This window comes from Podarcis raffonei, chromosome 7 (genome assembly GCF_027172205.1).
Source record: "Podarcis raffonei isolate rPodRaf1 chromosome 7, rPodRaf1.pri, whole genome shotgun sequence".
Lineage (NCBI taxonomy): Eukaryota > Metazoa > Chordata > Lepidosauria > Squamata > Lacertidae > Podarcis > Podarcis raffonei.
In genome coordinates, this window is record NC_070608.1 from 25,845,453 (window position 1) to 25,855,614 (window position 10,162).

Sequence of the window (10,162 nt, forward strand, 5' to 3'; positions counted from 1 at the left end):
GGGATTCGAACCACCGACCATGCGATCGGCAAGTCCTAGGCACTGAGGTTTTACCCACAGCGCCACCCGCGTCCCAAGTTTAGCAGCCATATAAAAAGCCATGAAATGGTGACTTCAGTAAAATAATGATTTCTGGCATTTATATGGGTACCCAGCAGCTTTCCAGCAAATTCACCAATGAATGGCTAATTTCACTATTCCCATTTCCCCTTTGGAAAGTCAATAGGGAAGTTAAACGGGTTTTAAACAGTTACAGATAGGTAGCCGTGTTGGTCTGCCGTAGTCAAAACAAAATTTTTTTTTCCTTCCAGTAGCACCTTAAAGACCAACTAAGTTAGTTCTTGGTATGAGCTTTCGTGTGCATGCACACGAAAGCTCATACCAAGAACTAACTTAGTTGGTCTTTAGGGTTTTAAACAGGGATACTTAACATGTAGCCTACATTAGAATCATTTAGTTCAAGGGAAGGCACCATTTACACATAGAATGTCCCCCCCCCAACTTAAGATATGCCAGGCTTCCTCAACCTCGGCCCTCCAGATGTTTTGAGACTACAATTTCCATCATCCCTGACCTCTGGTCCTGCTAACTAGGGATAATGGGAGTTGTAGGCCAAAAACATCTGGAGGGCTGAGGTTGAGGAGGCCTGAGATATGCTGTCAGAGCATAACTGAAATGAGACTTGTTTTCCTACTGAAGGGGATGACCAGAAAAAATCACATGGGAAGGAATAGCAGGGCTCTTAGTTTGTTTCACAAAGCTACACCTTGCTTGAGTTTTATTGTGAAACTACTGAAGTCCAATTTCCTTATTCCCTACTATATATTTTTAAGTTTGCTTTTCCTTAAAGCCAGCATCTGAACATTTGCCCCCATTGACTCAGCTGTTTCCCAAAATGCAGCCCAAAGCCACATATTCCACCCACTGTGAATTTGGGGCAACAAAATAAAATGGAGGAAACTAAATCAGTGGACAAGGCAAACGAAAAAAGCAAAACTAGTTCTGTTCTAACTCATATAACCAGCTATTTATTCCAACTGCAGGTTGTCTTGAGACAGGACAGCTTTACTGTGTGCATCTTCATAATACCACACATTAATTCTGCTATTTTAGATATAAATCCACTGATCAATTCTGACACTTTACACCATCTCAGAAAGGCAAACCAATAGTTCAATGAATCCTATTAACAACTCTAATGCATTGATATTCATATAATAATTTTATTGAAGTCTACTAAAAGATATTTGTTCTTAAGATCTTATCACGTGATGTTCAGAAAGCCACAATGCTGTTTCAGTTCATTGCATACATATTTTGGGAGTCTTCAGTTAAATCTTGTTCACCTTGCATTTTACAAAGTTGCCCCCACACCAAGTGCTAAACATACAGGATGAGGGTTCAATTTGTTAAGACTAGTACCAAACCAAAATAAGACATTTACACGTACTGTACATTTCACAAGTAACATAAGGAAGTCTGGATAATGTAACAGTTTAGAATTATTTTGTAGCCAACACATAAAATAAAAGAAATTGACCTAGCCAATGATATTTAGTCATATTGCATGTACAAAGGCAATGAAGATTATAAGCTGCTTGGTTTTGTCATTAGCACAATAAAAACATTCAGGTTAGGGTGTGGAAAAATAGGATAACTTAATTACTTTTCTTGAACACAAAGGGAGAACAACAATTTGTCAAAGCTGTGGACAGGACTTCGAATGTGTAGGTTACTTCATAAGCATATGAAGTAAGAATATCTTCTGACACTTGCATTTTCAAACCTGTTACTTTATAAGCAAGTATGTCCTTCAGTGCACAGAAAAAAGAAAAGGGAACATTACTGCTAAGGAACTTAAGTGCTGCAATAAAGTATTTTGTAACAGGAATACTCTGGAAGCACTATTCCTTGACTCTCTTTTTAAGCATCCACATGGTCAAGAACACCAACATTCTTCAGAATGTGTCAGCTCAATAGCTATGTGAAGAGGAAGATTTAAAGTAGAATGCTTATTAGCTATTTAGAGAAGCACAAAAATGTTAATTTTATCTACAAGTGCTTCATATTTAGACAATAGCTAGTCAAAGTAATGTTTGCATGATGCTTTCTATCATAGCTATACTACAGTTTAATAATAACAAAAAAAGCAATTTATTTTGTTTTTATATTGGGAGAAGTCTTAAATATTACACTGTGCTTCAGAACATAAAACTTGTGGTTGCCAAAAATGCTTTTTATCTGACAATTCATAAGCATTCTATGCAACAGTGGCACAAAGCTTTGTGATGAAACATGCACTTTTAGGAGTTTTTTGGATGCAATCAAATGTGCACAACTAACAATGATATTTTGAAAGGTGTTACAATTAATGTGGGAATGCCAGTAGGAGGAGCATGCAGCTGTTTCCCCATTACTTGACCTATTTACAAATCTTATCACAATGCTTTCTTCAAAAGCCAACGTGAGAACCATGTTATATGGATATGCTTTTGCGTCGTGATACTTAAAATATCCAAAACACCAACCAAACTGTCACTCAAACTACAACATATGTGACTACACTAGTTTACAAAGTCACTACTGATTGCCTAGGTTCAAACACAAGACCAGGGACTTATGACTGGAAATAGGTTTGGTACAAGTCAAGACTGTTGCTTGCCATGTTTTGCAAGACAGCCCTATTGAAAATTAGCTCAAGTTTCAGAAAATGTAGAATCATAGTTTCATAATGCAAGTCAAAGTTGTTTTGCATGTCCCCCATAGTTAACCCATTTTCTCATCATCATTTATTGCCCATTGAACTGTGCAAAATATAATCTTCTCAAAGTAAGTCATCTGGTGCAAAATTTTATTCCACTACTATGTTTGGACAGGCTTAAGGTATTTATGGCTTAGACTTACTCTTTTTAACAGTGGTATTCTAGGCATGTGTTTCAAATGATATATCATTACTCAAGACCAAGAGGATAGCTTCTATCAAGACATTTGCCAACCAGTTAAAAAGTTCTCTTCCTTTCCTAAAGGGAAGACACCATAGCTACTTTGTAAATAAAAAAGTCATCAGCCCTATTTAAATTCAAATTTACAACCAAGTTACCCTCCAATGTACTGTGTAGTTACTGGAGATACCTACCTATACAGATATTTACATGTGACAAAACACACAATATTTTTTTTTTTTTGCCTTGCAAGACATTGCACTGATACATACAAAGCCTTTACTTCTCCACCAAGAAATCCCAAATTACAAACCACTGTTCAAGCAGATAGGTTGAATAGTGCAAAGTTGTTCCAAGTTGTTCTGCTCTCCGGGTAGCTTAATTTGAAAACCCTTTGACCATTGCTCGATTTGTGCAAATTATACTTGCTTCAACTGTAATTCTGACGGCCAGAGATTAATCAAATAAGTTTCACTATCATGTCATGCAGTCAGTACTGGCCATTTTGTTCTGTGAAAACTTTGGTTCACACGTTTCAGTTTAAAATTTAAAACTCTTCATTTTGACATGCACCTATAACATGGGAATTAAATTGCACCACTATAATTGTGATATCATCCCGGTACATCCGAGCCAACTCTTCTGGAAGACTGAGCATCTTTGACAGCCGTTCATGATCAACGGTACCAAACTCATTATTTCCAACCGCATGGCGTATCAAGTGAGTTGCTGCATTCTGGTCTTCGAAGGCTGAAGAGACCCGCGCTCTCCTTTTTGTTAGAAGACCATGCATCTGTCCCAGAGTTACCTTGTAACCTCCAACAGCTATTGGTTCTTCATGATGAACACCTGTTAGATACTCACCTACAATTCTAACCACATCCTGCCTGTGCATGGTTTCCCACAAGCCATCTGTTGCCAATATCAGGAATTTGTCCTGAGGTCTTAATTTGTGATGTATTATCTCTGGCTCAGCTGTGAGGTATGGAGGAGTATGGTAGTTTGGTGGGATGAACTTTGTATATTCGTTATCATTGAGCTGATCTGGGCCCGTCTCTATCACTCTCTTCTGAAGGTCAATGCTCCATTTAAATTTGACATCTCCAAAAGCTCTGAAAGGCATCAGTAGGCCCAACAGTCTATCTTGTTTCACAACACTCTTTTCTTCAGACTTTGGGTGCTCCATTTTGAGTCGTGCAATCTCACTTTCGTTCTGTGCATTATGATCATAAGACAGAGCAACAGCAGACCAAGATCCATCCTCTTCTTGGACACCAAGCATGGCCCTGCTGTCACCAGTATTAGCAACATGTAAATCAACTCCATCAACATGCGCCACACAAGCAGTTGCACCAGAGAAGGCTACACGTAGTACCAAATAATTGAGAAAAGAATTTGGATCGCCTACTTGAGCTTCTAAAGAAATGTCATTGTCAAGCCTTTTAAAGGCATTAATTAAAGCCTCTTTTACATCAGTTGTCTCCCCAGTGTTAAGGTCTATGAGTTCCTGCCAGTAAGTTCGTAAGCTGTTAAAATACAATTTGGAGGCTTCTTTACTGAAATAATCATTGGGGTGCTTGTGCCACTGTAAGATGGGCAACAGGGCCCTACCACTCTCAACAGCATTTTCTATTTCAAGTAAAGTCTCATGGGGTAACAGAGAAACAGCTATGTAATAAAACAGTCTTTCACTGACAGCTTGTGCACAGGCACATCCTGCATGGCCATCAAACACACCAAGCAGCATTCCTCTTGTTTGCAAGCAAGTGGCTGCACTTCTTCTGTCTTCTATTGGTGCATTGGCAGGAAGCTGGTTGCTATCAAAGCCAAGGACAGAACTTAAGTTTTTGCCATCAAACTCTGGCACTTTGAAACTGTATTCATTTGCCTTCAGAATGCTGTTGACTTGCGGAGGTGTGAGGTAAAACCTCTGTGGTGTGGATACATAGTTTCTTGCATGAATAAACTGACTGAAATTCTCCTTTGGCCTACTGAGTGTTGCAAACTTCTTCGGAGGAACATACCTCAAATGATTGTGAGTTAAGTGAGGTGACAAGCAACATAGATGTTTATGATGACAGTAGCATGCGGTGTTGTATATCTTGCCAATCTCACAACTGCGAATTAATGGGAGCAATAGCTGAGTTGGTGCTGGCATGGCATCAGAGAACAATGGCAACCTGGGGTTTCTGACTGGAATTGCTGCGGGGGGGGGGAACACAAGCAATAAGTAAGCTTAGAAATAATTTTAAAGGAAACAATACACATCAACTACTTTATTCTAAATGACAATTTAATATGCACAATTAATTAACAGCAATTAACTGACAAAAACAGCAACACATTTAATGAAAGTTTAATAGACTAATCTAAGGCTAAATTTCCTCAAGGAGAACATATCTCAGGTCACACTGTTATACTTGTGTAGAACTATAAACAGAGTGACCTATTTTTTACAGCTGTACTAACTTAACCAGTACTTTATATTGGGAGTGTGAAAAGTCAACTAAAGGTTAAAGTATGAAGAACAGAGTAGACTGAGATTCAAGACTTCTTCTTGAAGACAGTCTCCATTTCTGAACTGGCAGTGAGGAGAAGTAAAGTTTATCCAGCCCAAGATTTTATTTATTTATATTGTTACTTATGTTAATTTTCCAACACCTCCCTCAGTTTTTACAAATTTAAGGTCAAGTGTGTACAACCAATACATATATGTGCATTTGTTTAATCAAAAGGTAAGTCATACTCGGTTTAATAGGACTTAGTTCCAAACAAGCATAGGATTACAGTCTTAATATCCTATAATAAATTTGCTGCAACCCATCACCTATCTTTTTGAAGTTTTATAACTACTAGATATTTAGGAGCTACAAAACTTCATTCAAGACTTCTAAACCCTTGTTTGTTGCTTTAACAAATTTGATAAATAATAATAAATCTTTACTCTGACCTCAATGATTGCTGTGGATTGCATGCAATACCATCTTTTCTTCTAAGCTATGCATTCATATAGAACACATATTCAAATGACACCCTACCTATCACTACCAATCTAAGGTCAGCCCAAATTTATGAACCACAACTGAAGGCATTCAATGAGGAGGTGGTGAAGCTACCAACAGCCGCCTCTGAAAGAAACCACATATATTATATACTAAGTATAGTCAGGCTTAATAGTTTCCCTTTTCATCCAGAAGATATTTGCTCAATTGTGCATAGTTTTCTATAGGACCTACTTTTTTTTAAAAAAACCTTTGTTTAAAGACTCATTAATTCAAGTGAGATTATTTGTTTTGTATAAAGTTTAGATCCAGCCTTCCAATAGAAGCTTCTGAAATCTGGTTTAAGAAAACTATGGTGCAAATTATTACTAATTATTATAATATTTATTCATATACCTTCTTTCCCCCAGTGAGGGACTCATTAAAGGTTATTATGCATAACATCCTGCTAATTTTTCACATTTGAACAAATCAACATTCTGCACAAATGTGATACTTTTGTGAAGACGACACTATTTTTTCTCTCTGTACTGCTTCACATTCACAACCCTTATTTGTAAGATTCAAATCCTAGGAGCATGAACTACTCAGCTTAGGAGGCAACACAAATTTAAAGTAACCTTCAGAGTACGGTACTATAACCTGCAATAACAGATATTCATTATATAGTCTTCTAACCCCACTACCACCCCTCCAAATTCCTATTACAGTACTCAGAAAATAGGAGCACAAAAAATACATACCAATCCGCCTGGGCCCAGGACACACACACATTCTCCTGTCACAACAAGAAGCCGCCAACATCCACAAAGCAGTAGCCCAGGAAAAGCAAGGCAGAGAGTTTATTAAAGAAGGAGGAAGAGGTCTCCAACATTGAAGGGGGACAGAAAGACAAACAGTTTGTTTGTAGTGACAAGCATTAAGAAGCAGCAACTGCAGCACAGCCATCTCTCAGCAGCATTGTCTAATCCTACTGCAGCCCCAACTCACTGCTCGTCATAGCACTCAGTTCATGCATGATTCATCTGTCAGCCCAACCTAAAGAGCAACAAGCACACTCATCCTTTTAAAGCAGGGCTGGAGACCTTTAAAAAAAAAAAAAGCTAAGCACCAACTTTAGTTGATTAGAGCCACAATCAAAATTATAGGTACCAGCTCTGCATGGGACAATGTAAAATTCCCCCTTAGTTGCTACAAACTAAGGTGCTCAATATTATTCCAGCTCTGTTGGCCTAACATTAGTAAACATATTAGATTCCTGCTCTGTGGAATTTAAAAGCACACATATATGCCACATTAAATATGCTCATGGGTAATCTGAAAAAGGTGCACATCATTAACAGAGAGAGGGATGGAGCCTCCCTCTACAAAGCGACTTATCCAATAGTGCCTTCCTTTTTTCTCCCATACCCCTAACTTGTTGAGGGTTTTATATACATGTACATATTTATTAGGGAACGCTTATCTGGGATATTGGTGGTGCTAAAACAATGCACAGATGATGTCTACAATCCATACATACAGAGGGGTTCATTATGATAATTATTCAACTCAGCTACAAGGAATCAAACTGGTCCATAGCCAATTCAAGTGGAAGACAGGCACAACTGCAAGACCACTAGTATCTCATCAGCTATTCTATCTGCAAGGATAACTTCTTACTTTCACTATGGTGGTATCTTGACAACAAATTAAAAGAGCTTCTCATTTCTAGGAAGCCTGTGCATCCAATCATAGACCACAAGGCCTGGGAACAATTGTTGTGCTGATGAGGTCTTATTCACTGCTTAGGTTTCAAGGCAGGAGGAAATATGATTATCAAAACTGCGATGATCAATTGGTTGGACTGATTTTTTAAAATCAGTTAATGTAATAGAAATGTCCCTGAACAGCTTCTTTTAAACTATATAAAATAAATACATGCATATTTTAAATAGTACTTAATGTGAACTTAAGCAGTACTATACTCTCTCTTCAAAATGCGGGAATGCCTCTTCTAAGATGTATGCAATGCCCTTGTTCCACTGACCCAAGGATTTATACTTGTGCAGTGGAACTTTCCTCTAGCAATCCCAAAGTCTGCTCTAGAGGGTTGTGGGAACCCTCAGAACAGATTTAGAGGGCACACAAGGGGAAGGAAAGGTGCAATAGTAAATATTTGTCCTAACAGAACAAGAGACTTAAGCACTACTTTGGATACAAGCCAATGCCTGCTCTGATACCAATCTAAAGATAAACAATGTCTGCTTCTTACTTCCGAACTATAATTCTTTACATCTCAATTAAATTTGCATATGGGCCATCAGCCAGGATTTAGCAATGGCTCTAGTTGCACATCAAGTGAGACCCTTTGCCTATCTTCCTCAATACAGCGAAAGAACAGCGGCAGTCCTCCAAGGTTTCAGAAAAAAAGAAGCCTTCCCCAACCCTACCTGCAGACTAAGACTTCCACATGTAAAGTATGTGCTCCATTGCTAAACCTCCCTCCCTCGTGTCTTGTGCGCAGGTCACGATTTAAGAGACCACAGATGCTTCCATCAACAAGACGACCCCAGTGCTGCTTCTTTCTTCTTTAGCAACTTGAAAGGGACACACTGGTTGGGGAACACGCAGCTCTCTGGATGTTGCCAGGAATTCCCACTCCCGGCCAACCAAGGCCATGGGAAGAAGGCAGGCAGGGATTTCAGCCTTGCAAGTATCCCGAGGGCCGCAGTTCCCCTGCCTTAGCTGAAAAAGGGTGTACCTCACCTCCTCTGCCCATTGCGCCTTTCTGGCCAGCTGGGAAGTGCAGCCTGGATTATACACGTGAGAAGGGAGATGACGGGTTAACTTTGGGTTGTTGTTTTTTTAAAACCTAGAGTTTGATTACATATTGGTGGAAATTGGGCTGCCTCTCCCTGCCCCGCCCAAAATCAAAATAAACCTCAATACCAGCAAGGAATCTCGGCCTCCCTTCCTCCTGGGCATCCTTTTCAGTAGCTGGGCGGCACCTGCCACAAGAGCAGCCTCACAGCCACCACAACCACCTCCTCCTCACCTCCACCTACTCGGCGGCCCCAGGCATCGCTTCAGGCCGAAATGCAAGAGCTGACACCTAACCCTCCCCTGCCTTTCCTTCATTCTCTCACACACCCACCGGCAGACAAACGCCCCGCTCCGCCCCAGGGCCTGTGTCAAGACCACAGTCAAGACAGACACAGACACACACACGCAACATACCCTCCTCAGAGAGACTGACCTGGTCAGCTTTAGGGTCGGGGCCCCGCTCGGGCAGCGGGAAATGGAGAGAGCGGGGAAGTTTGACACCCACCCCGCCTCTTGTCTGTCAGGCCCCCTCAGCGACGGCCGCGCGCCAGGTGGAACTCGCCGCCGCCGCCCCTCCTCACCCACCCCCCTTTTCCCCTTTATCCCGCCGCCGGCAAGCGAGAGCGCGCCCCCCCCCCGCGTTCCCTCAGCAGCAGCAACGGCAGCGCCGCCGAACGCCCAGCCCGCCGCGTGACAGCTTCCCTTGTGTCGTGGGCGGGTTTTTTTCCCCTTTCTCCTTTTTTTGTGACGAGCCGCGGCTTATAAAAGCCTCCGTTCGGCAGGGCTCCGAAGCTCCTATTGGCTGACGATCGACTCTCACGTGAGCCTCTCCCGTTCAGCTTCCCCCGCCCCGCCCCCTCCTCTTTCTTACACCCCCCCCGCTCTTTTTCTCTCTCCTTTTTTCTTATATCAACGGTTTCCTTACCGGCGGAAGGATTTCACATTCTCGTCTTCTTCGGCCTGCTTTGTTCCATTGGTGGGTAAAGATCTTGCCGAAGCCGCCTCCGCGGATGAGTTCCTCCTCGTTCTTCTTAGCGCATTTCTCCTGGCTCTGTTAGACGCAAAGAGGCTGTGAGGAGAGAAAAAGGGCGGGCTCGCCAGAAGAGGCTGCGCTTTGCCGGAGGAGGAGGGGGGAGTTTCTCCGAGCCGGGCCCGCCTTTCCTTCCTCCTGGCCTATCGGAGCTCTTGGCGGAGGAAGGGCGTGGTCCGCATTCCTCCTGAGAAAGGGCGCGGGAGGGGGCTGTTAAAAAACCTCGCATGGGCGAAATAAACGGTCGCGTTTCCTTCTTCCGCCGCCTGTTTCCTAGCGCCAAGCAAGGTCACTTTCAAACCTTTTGTTCCCCGTTCTGTATACATACATTGGAAAAGGGTGGTCATAAAGATAAGTGCCAACAGTGCCCGTATCCTAAAGTG

The 10,162-nt window shown here is 41.6% G+C and overlaps 1 protein-coding gene across 6 annotated transcripts; it reads right to left on the reverse strand.

The window, feature by feature from the left end:
* Positions 1-1,209: 1,209 nt before the first annotated feature.
* PDP1 (pyruvate dehydrogenase phosphatase catalytic subunit 1) lies at positions 1,210-9,869 on the reverse strand. Of its 6 annotated transcripts, none has more exons than XM_053395651.1 (3): positions 9,675-9,869; positions 6,688-6,809; positions 1,210-5,144 (listed from the first exon to the last, which is right to left on the reverse strand). In XM_053395651.1, the coding sequence occupies exons 2-3, from the start codon at positions 6,746-6,748 to the stop codon at positions 3,490-3,492; spliced, it is 1,716 nt and encodes a 571-aa protein (XP_053251626.1). In that variant the 5' UTR covers positions 6,749-6,809; positions 9,675-9,869; the 3' UTR covers positions 1,210-3,489. The 6 variants fall into 6 exon arrangements, with proteins under 6 accessions (XP_053251626.1, XP_053251623.1, XP_053251627.1 ...); XM_053395648.1 differs by having other exon boundaries at positions 6,688-6,722; positions 9,675-9,754; XM_053395652.1 differs by lacking the exon at positions 9,675-9,869 and adding an exon at positions 9,183-9,311 and having other exon boundaries at positions 6,688-6,722.
* Positions 9,870-10,162: the final 293 nt, after the last annotated feature.

Coding starts and splice junctions, on each gene's coding strand:
- PDP1 (XM_053395647.1), bottom strand. CDS start 6,892: ATGGCTGTGCTGCAGTTGCTGCTTCTTAATGCTTGTCACTACAAACAA. Junction 5,145..6,687: donor TCCTGGGCCCAGGCGGATTG/GTATGTATTTTT, acceptor CCCCCCCCGCAG/CAATTCCAGTCAGAAACCCC.